General features: G+C 35.6%; 1 protein-coding gene across 3 annotated transcripts in view; it reads left to right on the top strand.

The window, feature by feature from the left end:
• LOC149797054 (uncharacterized) overlaps positions 1–14,639 on the top strand; it is a 58,520-nt gene that overhangs the window by 22,513 nt on the left and 21,368 nt on the right. For 2 of the 3 annotated variants that reach the window (XM_089961727.1, XM_089961728.1), the window contains exons 3-10: positions 1,411–1,632; positions 3,120–3,367; positions 4,993–5,175; positions 8,163–8,274; positions 9,961–10,044; positions 10,548–10,669; positions 11,350–11,406; positions 13,522–14,086. In XM_089961727.1, the coding sequence (XP_089817853.1) occupies positions 1,411–1,632; positions 3,120–3,367; positions 4,993–5,175; positions 8,163–8,274; positions 9,961–10,044; positions 10,548–10,669; positions 11,350–11,406; positions 13,522–14,086 (1,593 nt within the window). Of the gene's footprint in view, positions 1–711; positions 792–1,410; positions 1,633–3,119; positions 3,368–4,992; positions 5,176–8,162; positions 8,275–9,960; positions 10,045–10,547; positions 10,670–11,349; positions 11,407–13,521; positions 14,087–14,639 lie in introns of those variants that run through there. The other variant, XM_089961729.1, reaches the window with a different exon arrangement.

Below are 14,639 nucleotides of genomic sequence, written 5' to 3'. Positions count from 1 at the left end.
CTACAGTAGATGTGTGTTTCACAGACATGGCAAATTTACTGTTCTAGTCAGGACTACATTAGATGTGTTGACAGACATGTGGCTAATACATGTGTTTGACAGACATGGCTAATTTATATTCTAGTCAGGGCCATAGAAGATGTCTGTTTTACAGACATATGGCTAATATATATTCTTATCAGCTATAGAAGATGTCTGTTTTACAGGCATTTGGCTAATGTATATTCTAGTCAGGACTATATTAGATGTGTGTTTTACAGGCATAAGCTGTATATTCTAGTCTGGACTACAGTAGATGTGCATTTTAAAGACATGGCCACTGTATATATATTCTGTCAAGACCACATTAGATGTGTTTTTCAGACATACGGTCAATGTAAATTCTAGTCAGGTCTACAAAAACATGTTTTAAAGAGACATGGTTAATGTAAATTCTAGTCATTACTACAATAAACATGTTTTACAGACATGGTCAATATATATTCTAGTCAGGACTTAAGTAGATGTGTGTTTTCTTTACAGACATATGGCTGATATATATTCTAATCAGGACTTAAGTAGATGTGTGTTTTCTTTACAGACATATGGCTGGAATATATTCTAGTCAGGATTTAAGTAGATTTGTGTTTTCTTTACAGACATATGGCTGGTATATATTCTAGTCAGGATTTAAGTAGATGTGTGTTTTCTTTACAGACATATGGCTGGTATATATTCTAGTCAGGACTTAAGTAGATGTGTGTTTTACCCTAGAGGTACATTAGTTAGATGAAATCCATGAAGTTGTCAAGGTACATAAATAACACTGCACTGTTGTACAGAAACTGCCTTTACCTTACTTTGACTTTTGTTTGTTTCTCCATTATCTTTTGATATTGTAAAATGTGCTCTTACAATGATAGAGACTCTCCAATCTATATGTGACTTGTTTTGCAAAGCTTCCATTTCTCTTCAGCTAGTAGAGAATGTAGCTTTTCATCTTGAATTCCAAATATACTTGTTTCCAGATAAAGGAAATCTTGACGTAACAATGTGAATTATATTTCTTATCTGACCAAAGTCCAACCAAAAAAAAAGGCCAGCACCAGAGTTACACCTGATTTAAGTTTTTCAATAACTGTTCATTAAAAGTCTTTCATATTGTTATTGATCCTGCATTGTTATGAAAGGCAATTCCTTTGGGGGGGAGGGGAGGGAAATTTGTTTAAAACCATTTGTTTGAAGTAAAAGAAATCTTTAAAATGTGGTGTTTTTTCACATGAAATTTATGTCTCTAGTTTATAAAGTCAAACAACTTTAGCTTACATTGACCAAGAATTAACTCATTCATGTATGCAGCAATAATGCATGCAACATATAAACTACATGTAGATTGATTTTGGCATATGTACTTGATATTTTATTTTCTAGCAATTGTCACCCTTGCCAATCCTGAAGATACAGAGAAGGTTGTATCCATGATGGGCAATGCTCGGCTTCTGTATGTACCTGTCACTCTCTCAGTGTTTATTACAAACAAGCTGCTCTGTATTGCCCACCTCCCGCTTGACATCACAGAGTGGAAATTCAGAGAGATTGTCTCCCAGCATGGAAATGTTGAGAAGTGTTTTCTCATGAGATCAGAGGAAACGGGTAAGCAAAGTTTTCCTTCGTATTTATCCATTAGCTCCCATTTCCATATTTTACCTTGTCTCCATTCATGTGGGATTTTCATTTTTTGTGTTATGTGCAAGAAATATGATGTATCTTACTCTTGAACTGAACTTTAAGGGGGAAAATTCCCCCTTCCGTTTGCAGAAAAGGGACAGTTAAGTGTAGAAATTAAGGTAGAGTTTGAAAATAAAATGCATAATTTTCACACATTTTGTGAATATTGAGTTGTGATTTTGCTTTAGATAAGCACAAATCCCACAGTCAAGCCTCCTGGAATAGATCCTGTGTACTCCTTTATATGATTTTTTTTCGGCATTATAATGTATCACTTTATTGGAATATGGGGCCCGGGTGGCCCAGTGGTCTAAGGCGCACACCTTTACTGCTCAATGACATTTTAACTCCATCCACATGGGTTCAAGTCTCTGCTAAGTCATTACGGGAATGTAACAAAGCTTGCCTGTAACAGGGTTCCTGCAAAATCTGGAAAAAGTATGGGAAAATAAGACTTTTTTTTCCAGACATGGAAAATAAAGATTTTGCCCTTTAGGTGTGGAAAAAATATGGAATTTTGGGTTACTGTGTTTTATTTCTCTGAAGATGCTGGTCACCTGGGGTACCATTTGGTGTAGGGACAGTCCTGCTGGTTCAGTGCTCTTGATGAGATGCAGGACATGTCACCCACATGTGATTGGTGGATACTGTTTCATATTATGCAAATACCACATGCACATTTATAGTGACACAGCCTGGAAAAGGTCAGGAATTCATTTTATTAATAGCTATATAAACCCAGCATTTTTAGCATGGTTCAGATTCTTCCTGGAGCTTTTATGAGTTCTTTCTCCATCATATGTACTGGCCATCATTTATGATGAACCATATCAACCATTAATGCACAGTGGCAAAATAACATAGTGTAAGCAAAGAACCACCAGTCAAGTGAATCAAGGATGTGCCAAATTTGCTGTTGTATTAAGGAAATTAAACTAGGATGGGAAATCAAATTTAACTGAACTTGTATCAGTCAGTACACATTTCATAATTTTTAAAAGGAAAAGGATTAGTAATGAAATTTGTTTAATATATGTAATTTTATCATTATGTATGTCTATGGCTGTTTTTTGTTTTAAAGTTCCATTAGTGATATGTAGATTATTGTCTTATGTATGACTTGACTATGACATGAATTTTTTATTAGATAAGATTATTCTTGTTGTAGTGTCGAAGGAATTATTGAAACAATGTGGTAAAATAAATGGAGATTGAATCAGTTATATAATACTGATAGACTGTGTGTCCCTTGGATTACAAAAATTCTCTTTTAGACTCCAGTAAAAAGTCTAATTTTTATATTAGTTACAGATTTGACATATGCCAATTGGAAGTCAAAATCTTTAGTTGAATCTGAGATCAGGAATGGAGGACATTTTTTTTAATCATACATGCCTGTTTATATAATTTAGGAGAGAGCAAGGGCTATGGGTTCGTAGAATATGACACTATAGAGAGGTGTAACCAGAACAGAACTCTGTTTGACCACATGGACATTAGTGGATACAAGGTTCACTGTGACATCATCCCAGATAATCTAATGAATTACAGCAAGCTCCACTCACGTTGTCTGCTGATTGATAACCTTCCTCGTGAATTCAAGGAAACACAAGACCTGAGGGAAATCTTCAGCAAAGAATCCAGTCCCCTTTATTGCCAGGTAACTATAGGGCAAATACGGACAGATAAAGAGATGCTAGATGTATTGATCATTTGTATCATCCATGGCTACTTGGCTTTTACTAATGATATATACTTTCATAAGTAGCATCTAACAAACAAGCACATAGACCTGATCTGCCATCACATAATGTTGGCAAATCAGGGTCAGTGCTGTTTGTTAGAACTAATCAGTAACACAAAACATAGACCTGGATCTGCAGAAACATTATGCCACATCATATTAGTGTCTGTTTTTGTGGTTGGTTTTGTATTGATGTTTTTACATTACGGTAACAAACAAGTTCAGGGCTTGAAGTTTTTTCCTTCACTAACCCACAGGATGACCAAGTAAATTTTTTACTGATCCTACCTAAATTTCACCGATTATTTTAAATCAAAACAGAAGCCAGGTGAGTTTCTGATTTCAGCATTTATTTATTAACATGAATTCAAAACAAGAACTGTATTTCACCAACAAGACTCAAATGAAGTACCGCATGCACTTTCTCAGAATACACAGTGCAGAACACCAGCACAGCCTCTTTTGGGTTTTACTTAGGCCATTGGTGTTCATTTTCCCAACATTTCTGGCACTTATGTCTTTTATTGGTCATATTTGTACTTGTACTTTCTCTTGTCATCTAGTTTATACCATTCCATAGATGGCTGCACAGCTTGCATATACTTGTACATGTTTACAATTGTCACTGCACAGTGCTTTGAAAGTTTATCAGCAACAATATAAATATTCAAACACACTGTTCAGTATAATTCTTGATGTTTCATTGAGTCAGCAAGCACGGCCTTTTCAGATTTGTCAGTAGTAGCCTGTGTCTCATTACCTTTCGATATCATCAGTAATAAAACCAATGCTTGGGTGTAGTACACCAGGCTTGTTCCACACGTGTGAAAACTGTTTTGACAATAATCATACTTGAGGACTGAATAAGTGGTTTAACACCTAGTCATTTTCACCACAAGCATTTTTCGTAATTACAAGATATTGGTAGGTTCTCAATTAGTACAATAAATAGATCAGTTAACACTTACAGGAATGCAGACTCATGACCACTTCTTAACTGTTTCATAGCAACAAGCAGTATTTTTCATTGGTCCAATGGATTAGTGGCAGCTGGATTTTAGTGTTGATAAAATCACAAAACACTGGATAGTGGATTAGAATTAATTTCTAGCCCAGATTGTGTCCACTGTCAAAGGTGTGGTTCATGATGTAAAACACCTTTGTACAACAATTACACTTTTTGATTGAGATATCACTTATGGAACTACTACATTAATTTCATTAGAATCTGTTTTAAATTTATGTATACAGAACTGCCCTGCTGGTCATGAAGTTTATAGTATTATACTTTACAGTTGCATGTAATTTGACATTTCAACAACAGGTGAGAGTGCAGTAATCAGTACCTGAAGTACACCTGCACATTGAATAAAGTACACTCAAAAACATTAAGCAATAGTACAATGTATGTAATGTTAAGTCTGCATTCTGTACATATACAACTGCTAGTACACATAGGCAAGTCAGATAAAAGACCCGACCCAACAGAAATGTATAAAGTTGACATGCATTGATTTAAACAAATCTTGATGTCTTTCTAGATTGTTACAAAAGAGGGAGTGTCTCTGGGGTTTGGTATTGTTGAGTATGCATCAGCCGAGGAGGCAGAGCAGGCCCAACAAAAAATGAAGAAGCACAAGATAGGTGGCACCGAGGTCCGCCTGACCTACTGCATCCCTAGCAAGTCTGCCGTTGCCATCAGCAACAGGATCATGGCAAAATATGTAAGTAGACTTAATTATCACATTTTAATAATGTGCAGACTTTATTAGTTAACACTTGGAATAACAGTGTAACACTGGTGCTTTGGGAGTTGCCAGGTAGATGAAGAAATCATGAAAACATGTAGCTGGAGTGCACACTCCATTGTTGCAAGGAGTGTAGAATCTTGTGACACATCTTCATGGCATTTCTTTGTGAGGAGTATCATATGTACATGGTATTTAATAGTGAAGAGTGTCCAGTATTGCTGGCATTTGATAGTGATGAGTAGGGACTCTAGTAGCATATATACTTGGCATTAAAATTGAAGTGTATAGGCTCACATCTAGTGGCATATGTACTTGGCATTTAATAGTGAAGAGTGGCCAATATTCCTGGCATTTGATAGTGATGAGTAGGGACTCTAGTAGCATATGTACTTAGCATATAATAGTGAAGATTATTATATGCTCATTTATTTCCCCATTAACTTTACATTGTCAGAATCATTCAATATTCCCCGATACTGAACGCGCATGACAATACACATACAGCATTCATGTGAATGAAGGAACTACTTTCTATTGTAAACAAACAATGATGCAGACACCAGCACTTTTGATTTGTAAACAAATCATATACACTCACGTAAGAGGCTCTTTACGTTGTGGTTATTTAAATTTGTTTCTGAATGAACTAAAACATGTTTCGTGGACTGCAAAAAAAAACCCAGCCGTTTTGGCACATTCCGCGTTGATACAATGTTACGGATTTAGGCTAGCTACATTATATAAAAGACGGAAGATTATGTCCTTACAAATAACATACAAGTGACAAGGCATATACCGTCTTCTTTATCTTGTGATAAGAATGGCAAATTAAAATATACTTAGTTTTACATCCTGAATTTCCTCAAAATGTTTTTTCTTAATTCTGCAAATCTGAATTACATGAGCCATGTCATAGGTTTTCAATCTGGATTACACATTTTGAAAGTGTGCTGTAATTACAATGATAAGTGCAATCGCATCCTCCTTACTGCACTCAAAATGAAATACACATTAATTCCATAGCGTCTTTTTGAAAATTGCGATTGAAAGGCTTCATAGTTTTCCCACGTTATCATTTCAAACATTAAGTGACAGAAACAGAAACACATTTGCAGACATAAACACGCTTCTCCCACGCCACTTCAGTCTGATGTATTTCATGTATAATTTGCACAGATGAATCCAGTCCCAAATCACAAACTTTCGTCAAATCGAAACAATATACCAAAATATATTCACTCCAGATCAAATGGAAAAGTCGTTGCAATGCGCATTCATTCACAATATGACTGCAAATTTCAATTTTAACTAGACACGCCATTTTCTTTCAAAAGTTATGTCAACCACGCAACTAAGTTCAAATTTATCTGGGCGGAGCTATGTGTGCATTAATAATGATGTCATTTTGTAATGTCAAATATGCGCTTGTGTATTTAGTTTGGAATACGGCATTCATTCATTTATGTTGTTTCTTATAGTGTATTTTGTTTATATAATTAAGCCTTAGGTAGAATAAAAAAAATGAGCATATAATAAAACGGTTACTGCATTTGTATGGGAAAATATGAACTCGTTTTGTCGGAAGGATATACTGCACTCACAAGTTCGTGCAGTATCCATCCGAAAACTCGTTCATATTTTCCCATACAAATGCAGTAACCTATAGTATAGGCTCACATCAAGTGGCATATGTACTTTGCATTTAATATTGAACAGTGTCCAGTATTCATGGAATTTGATAGTGATAAGTAGGGACTCGCATCTAGCATACATGCCAACCATTCTAGTCGATGCATGTGTTAGAGCAAAAATGTTTTTCAAATAATTTCACAGATGGATTAGAAAAAGACCCAAAAAAAACGATTCAGAGATGAATACATGAATTACATAATACAGCATTCCATTCTAGGGTAGCGACATGCCCATTGCAGGCGTAATATTAAATATCAAACAACACTGACTTGAGAATGAGAGCGGTGTAGCTTCAAAGGTTTTTTGAAAGACTGAATTTAGCAGTCACTTTCTTCCTCAGTATGGATTTTGATGCAATCACAGCCTTTTTGAAAAATGACCAGAATTCAGCACACGATAGGCGATACATGGCCCCCCCCCCCGAAGAAATCTGTTACTAAAATTATGATAAAAAAACATGGTAAACATCAGGTTTTTCACAGGTGAATTCCAGTGTCCTAGACTCAGATTAAGATAAATGTGTTTACATTAAAAATCATCTAAATATTTAGTCTACATACAGAGAAAAATTTACCTATGCATTATGTTGTTTATAAAACAATGTCCCTAATCTGGTACACAGTGGACTTGATTCTGGACAAGGTCAAGTACATAATACAAATGTATCAAACATTGAACCTTTAAGAAAAAGCCAATTCAAATTAAATTTATATAACAGGTGGGACATTTATTTATTCTCTGGTCATATTTATAGTTCACCTTTCATATATATATATATATATATATATATATAGGCTTAATTGCCACATAATTACACTATATGTTGGGATTTAGATTTTATAAATTTGTGACAGCTTGTGTTTTACATATACATCAGTATTCCCACATTTGTAATGTTATTTATTTAAAACTTGTATTTAGTTGGAACTTAGCACATACAAATTATGTTTTCAATATGTATATGGAATAAAATGTTTTTCATGGCTATTTCAGTTCATACTATACATGAATCATTACATAGCAAAGACTAGTTCATTTAACAAAGAATTTTGATATTATTCTACTTGACGAAATCAGTTGAATATTCCTATTAAATGGGTCAAGATCACAAAGTTTAAATTATTTAGAAGATGGGCTTGACATGTGTGCAATGCTCATCAAGTGCGTTATGACAGTAAATTCATCATACACTCTATATGTTGATTTTGAATCGCCTTGTAATAAATCATGTTCTTGGTGCTTTTGTAACTTTTCTTTCTTTATGACAGGGAGACACTGTACCATCCAATAAACCTAGCTTGTTACCCGACCCTGTCTACCCTAACCCAGCCCTGACAAAACATCGCCTTGTCAAGACCCTGTCAGCAAAAAATGCACAGAGTAAGTACATTGAAACAAGCTGGTTTGATTTATTTCAATCATTTTTTTTTCATTCTAGATGGAGACCATAAGTAGAATTTGTTGTTCATCCATTGATCTAATTGATGTGCTAAAAGTGATGCTGCAGTAGAAGACATGCAGTATGATTTTTGACTTTACTATTTCAAGAACAGGATGATCATGAAGTAACCCAGGAATTAGCATTGGTTTCCCACATGTTCTGATGTATAGGAGTTATTTATTCTATCTGTAGTATGGAGAAGTTTCTCATTTACTTTCATAGCATAATATTTATTTTGTACGCACTAGCATTGTATCATCTTAATACACCTACCCCAACGTGGATTTTGTTTTTATAAGTGTCATAAAGCAAGATTTTTTCTTCCCCAAATTTGGTTGAAGTTTTCAGGCAGATTTGTTTTGTGATGATGTTTGTGTTTTGCACATTATCCCAGGCTTTCAACATTAGAGACCTTAAATTAAATGCACAGTATCCCAGGCTTTGAACATTAGAGACATGAAATTAAATGCACAGTATCCCAGACTTTGAACATTAGATACATGAAATTAAATGCATCAGAATGAGCAATATTTGACCACATCTCAAGGTGACTGTGACCTTTAATTAACACTACTATTCACTTTGGTAAATGTTTGGATACAAGTTAATTTCCACCAGCATATTCATGATAGGGTCATGAAACTTGTAGAAGCATGCATAAATAGGATTACCAAACCATTGTAACCAGAAACAAGTCAATTGGGCCTACATTTAAGCCTCACTGATTTGGTTCTTTGTCACATTTAAGCTACTTTCCCAGAAACTTTTTACCACTGAGAGACTCGAGATGGTGATAATGCATATTTTTTAGTGCCATCTAATTTTGTGAAGTGTCTATCACCTTTTTGATCATCACAGTGTTAATGCAGATAAACTCCTTGGATGTCATGTCATATTTATAAAATCAGCCTTTATAAGATGTCCTGCATATCTAGAAAAATGTCTCAGTTTTTGAATGGTATCTTTTGCAAATTAAACATGACTGTTTTTGTCGGGTTCTGATGTGTAATGTGTAGAAGCCTTAATTTAATTTTTTTGTATAGCCCCCTGAACATACTGTGTGATTGAAAGAATTGGGCAGGTACATCATTGAAAATCCATGATACATGTTAAATGCCATATATCAAGGGTGCACAACCTTTTTTGGCCAAGGGCCAGATTGCATTTTCTAAGACCACTCGAGGGCTGCAAACCATTTCTTCAACATAATTACTGTTCACAGGCCAGATTTCTGTGTTTTAATTTGCCCTGAGGGCCAGTCAGAACACATTTGCAGGCTGGATGCGGCCCAACGGTGGGCTACAAGTTAAGCACCCCTGCCATATATAGTCACTTACAAGTTGTGTCAAACTGCAAACAACAAAGATCCATATATATCACAGCATAATGGCCCTGCTGCTCAGGGTCTGTGTTGCTTGTTCTACTAATTTCTACTAACAAACTGCACAGACCCAGCTCTGCTGATTAATTACATGATGGCAGGTCTGGGTCTGTGCAGGCTGCAGTTGGACTTGTAGCGAGTTTATATGGTACAGGTATCGCTGTACAAATTTTTGATAAGTATTACCATGGCAAGTATATAGACTGATAGTGTTGAATATTAGTGAATTTACTGTCCATTTCAGTTCTACCCAATTTCAAGGAGGCCCTGACATTACTACAGCAGGGGTATGTCTGTCAGCTGGAAAACAAAGTCAACTCAAAGCCAGGTAAATAAATGCAGAAAGATGGTGACATGTAGACAGAGTAAGTTTAAAGGAATGATTATTTGGAATTAAACTTGATTCTACACCTTTGTTGCATGTCAGAGTCTCAAAAATTTAAATATTCAAAACTGCACAGAAGACACCAGCTAAAAAATAATACTAAAACGTCAACCAAGAAACATTTTCATGAAAACAAAAAGTAGCGATACATCGTAAGAGAGAAACCAAGCTTTGGCTCATACATGTCCAAAACCAGTAAGGAAATGAGCAAAGAAAACAAACACTACACAGAATGATTAATTGTTCAGTCCTTTTACTAATTCATCCAATCAGTTTAGATAATTATTTTTTAATAAAATTAAATCTCTCTCAGAAGGCAATCCAACAATCATTGGTTTGATACATGCCTAAGCTAGCCTCTGTTGGTTGAGTCTTTGTGTTCATACGTGCACATTAACAGTTGCTACATCCTTCATACTGTTATATGTATGATTGTTTACTTGTAGGTTTGCTGGGGCCAGCCCCGAAGATCCCTATGAGTCCCTTGATGGATATGAGTGTCCAGATGGGGCTGTTATGTCTGTTGATCCTACATATGACGGAGGCAAATGAACTTGACAGGACTGAGGTGAGTTACCAACTCAGTATACCTAACTAGACTATTGTACAGTAAGATTTGTTAGGAGTAATAAGTAGAACAAACAACAAGACCCTGATTTGCAGGCACATGATGCCATAGCAGGTTAGGATCTTTGTTGTTTGCAGTTTGACTTGACTTATGATTCTTTTGAATAGGTAATGATATTAATGACATTTATAAGACACATTTCCTGAAATACAGTATCTTTAAGATATCTTGTATACTATCAGCAGCAGTGTGCTCTCAGCACAGAATTAGTTCATTTGTGGGCAGCTTTATAGCACTAGCCTTGCACATCTAATGTCCCAGGCTTTGTAGCCTTGTTCAAACACATTAGCATCTGTTTGCCCATAACAATTTGGTGGTTTCTTCTTGGATACCTTTATCACAGAGACTACTCAATGCTTTTTTACCTCAGGATCAACTGCTGTTGACATCTGAGCATTTGGAGCACAAAGTTATGTTGCTTTTGATATTAAATTAATAAAGATTAAACATTTTAAATGAATAGGCTGCATGAAACATTCCTTTTTCCTCTGTGTAATGTACATTTCCTGAATTGTAGCAGACATTTGAAATACTGGCACATGAAAGTGAATACCATTACATTATGATCATTATTTGCTTTACTTCTAATGTACACAGTGATGATGTATTTCTGATTACAGCTTCCAAGCCCACTTAACAGCCTATCATTAGCTGAGGGACAGAAGGCTGCAGCAGCAGTAAGTATTCATAGACATTCATTTTTCCCCATTTCTTCCTTTTCTCTTTTTTTTTCTTCTTATTTTGCATTTGTTTTGTAGTTTAGCAGAAGATGGCATTTTCATCACTTGAAAATTGTACAGAAATTACAATCCACCAAAAGTTTTGTTAGAGTTATTGCCCTTTTTAAATTTCCACTGTGGTGTATAAAATAATCTTGTCAACCTAATTGGTATAAGAATTTTTAGTGAATCGCTGTGAAACTTTATACGTTATGGGCAAACTACTTTGTCTATGACAGTTTCTGTTAGAATTATTGCCTTTTGTGTCTCCGACAGCTGAATGCAATTAAGACAAAATCTTGTGAATGCAGCTTGATGAAGTTTTTATGGATCACAATAAAACTTTTTACATATTATTGTTGTGATTTATAGATGTGTATTTTGACAAATATTTGTGTGGCCATGGAATGATCTAAGGTACTCGCCTTTATTGATCACCCACAGCTTACCTCTGTCTCAGCTTTACCATTGTGGGTACTTGAGACTGCGTGCCATTAGGTTCTTGTGGGTTGGGGGTTCTTCATAGGGTTTTCTTGGGCTTGCCACCAAATATATTGACTTTCATGTATAGTCTATCATGCACTGAAACATGGGGTTGAACCCACAAAACCAAACCAAACCAATCTTTGTGCTCTCAATTTTTATTGGCCATTGTATGCAGTAAATGACAGAATTGTGTGAATGCCACTACTCTTGGTTTTTATTGGAATGCTGTGAAACTCAGATTGTATCATGTCATTATCAGAAACTGTATATGTTGACATGCCATTGTAATGAATATTTTTGTAGGAGTCCTGCACTTTTTTGACTTTTGACTCAAATCCATCATGGGGGTATTGTTGGGAAGTGGGGATATATTTTTACCTAGCAAAATCATTCCTCTGTTTTTAAGTTAGTCTATGTTGAAAGTAACTGACAAATTTCAATTGGCACTTAATATGTAATAGAAAATTCATGGTATTTTGGCTAAGTTCTGTTCATTGCATTAACTCAATCAAGTTTCACTGCTGGTGGTTACAGCCGTTTAAAGTCCAAGCTGTCTTGCTTCAGGGATTCATATATGACATGCGGAGTCCAAGTCCTCTGACAGTTGATCCAATTAAATTATCTCACAGCTAATGATCCTGTTTTTAAGTGTGTGTAAAACTTCCATCACTTTAAAATCGGTCAGTTGAATACCTAACAACTTTTGTATCACATGCTAGTCTCAGCATGAAAATCTCTTCCAGAATATGTCCTACAAAAACTTGAACAAAACTATTGAGCCTGCAGCACTTTGAGCTGTTGGAAATGTACTGTATTGTAAAATAAATTAAAAAACAATACTTGTTAACTTGATGGGAGACAGTCCCATCAGAGGTGATACATATGAATGACAAGGACAGGAATGGTATATAAAGATATAGCTTTCTTTCCTTAGATTCTGTTTAATTGCTTTTATAGGATTTCTTGTCACTTTCTGTTCAAGTTTTAAAAAAATACACATTTTTGCAAGCCTATCTTGACATCAGCTCTTTGTAATTATCACTTTGGTATCCACCTGCTTGTACATATTATGTCTGTACACACCAGATTTAGGTCATTTCAAGTTTTTATAACAATAACACATCACCTCTCATTGCTGCCCAATAAATACAAGTTTTAGGTTAATTTTTATTTACTTTCTAGCCTAATAAATGGCAGGCTTGACAAAAAGGTGGTCAGTTTGCTTTGTTCTAACATTGAGCTGACTTGCTCATTAAGAGTCTTATGGTTGAAAATGTTAAATTGAAGACAAGTAGAACACAACTCATTACCGGCACAGGGAATTTATTTTTCAAATAATGCTGTCACAAGTTGGGATTTTTCTCTTCAAAATCTTGTCAGTTATTTGCTTTTAGTTTAATATTTCTTTAAAAGACATGTTTAATATTTGTCATAAAATGTTTAATATTTCCTATAAAGTACATGTACATTTTGAGCTGTGATCTAGTGCCTTAACTTGGCTCAGAGCTTAGCTGTTTATATAATTAGTTCTGTGAAATCATTGCTGTTTAGGAAAGCTTTAACACCGAGATGTTTTGTACAATTTAGGGTTCCAAACCATCACTGCTAGGGGATCCAGTTTCAGCACAAGCCAGTATTGCCCTACAGCACTTACTGAGTCAGATGGACACAATTGAAACCCCATCAATTGACACCTCATCTGAGTCAACGCAGCAGCAGCAGCCCTCGGCAATGGAGATGCTGACCAAGAGAATCAAGAGTGTAAACATCCTTCTGCTGTCAAACCTGGGTCAGATAGTGGCCAACGTTCATGAGATCAGTCAGGATAAAGGCCTTCTAGGGTCAATTCCCAGTCTGGAGCAGGCTACAAGAGGTCTTTTCCAAGACCCATTTAAGAAGCAGAAGGAGGAGAGAAGTGGACTCCTTGGACCTGCTCCCAAGTTTTTAGGTTCTGCACCAAACTTTATGAATACTGTCAAGACTCTCGCATTGCAGAAGCTGACGGAGGATTATGGGAATCAGCCACAGTTCATGAATGTCCTTTTTGGCGCTGAAAGTGAGCAGGATTCTAGAGATAGTGAAGGGATGAATTATGGAAATTATGGAAATCGATCTGGAAACTCACTTCTTGGGCAGCCACCAGCAATGCCAGGTAGGATCAGTTACATCCCAAAAGTTAAAATCTCATATTTAACTACAAATTGAGTAATTTGAGTAGAAAAGCTCACTTTTCTTAATTCCATAATGAAGATGTAAATAAAATCCATAAACAATACTCTCAGCAAAGTATAGTCATGAAATGTCAGATGTTAAGAGTCTGAAGGTAGAGTCTGAATTCCTCCTCACATTCCCAAGTTGTACAGTTTCAGGTCCAGATCTGTCTTTTATTCTAAAATCTCTACCATAATTATGTAAGTGATATTCTGTAAATTAAGTTTGTCAAAGAGGGAGAGAATATCAGTGAATAAATGTTTTTTTTATGTTGTTTATAAATGAACCAAGGCAGACCAGCCAACCCTTACGATTTTGCTGTAAGTCTTGTGGACATGACCCTTAAAATATGAGCATAGTGTATGAAAATATGATTGTTTGCAGTAAAATCCTGATACTGGTTTGTCCATGTTTGTTTTGGATCCTGGGTTCATATTAGATTTAGTTGTTATGGAACCAGACTGACTTTCTGGAGTACCTCAGAGGCTTTAGAT

Source organism: Sinohyriopsis cumingii, chromosome 6 (genome assembly GCF_028554795.1).
Source record: "Sinohyriopsis cumingii isolate HCF-2022 chromosome 6, ASM2855479v2, whole genome shotgun sequence".
Taxonomy (NCBI): domain Eukaryota; kingdom Metazoa; phylum Mollusca; class Bivalvia; order Unionida; family Unionidae; genus Sinohyriopsis; species Sinohyriopsis cumingii.
The sequence above is the reverse complement of the archived record's forward strand: the minus strand, read 5'-3'. Positions and strand labels throughout refer to the sequence as shown.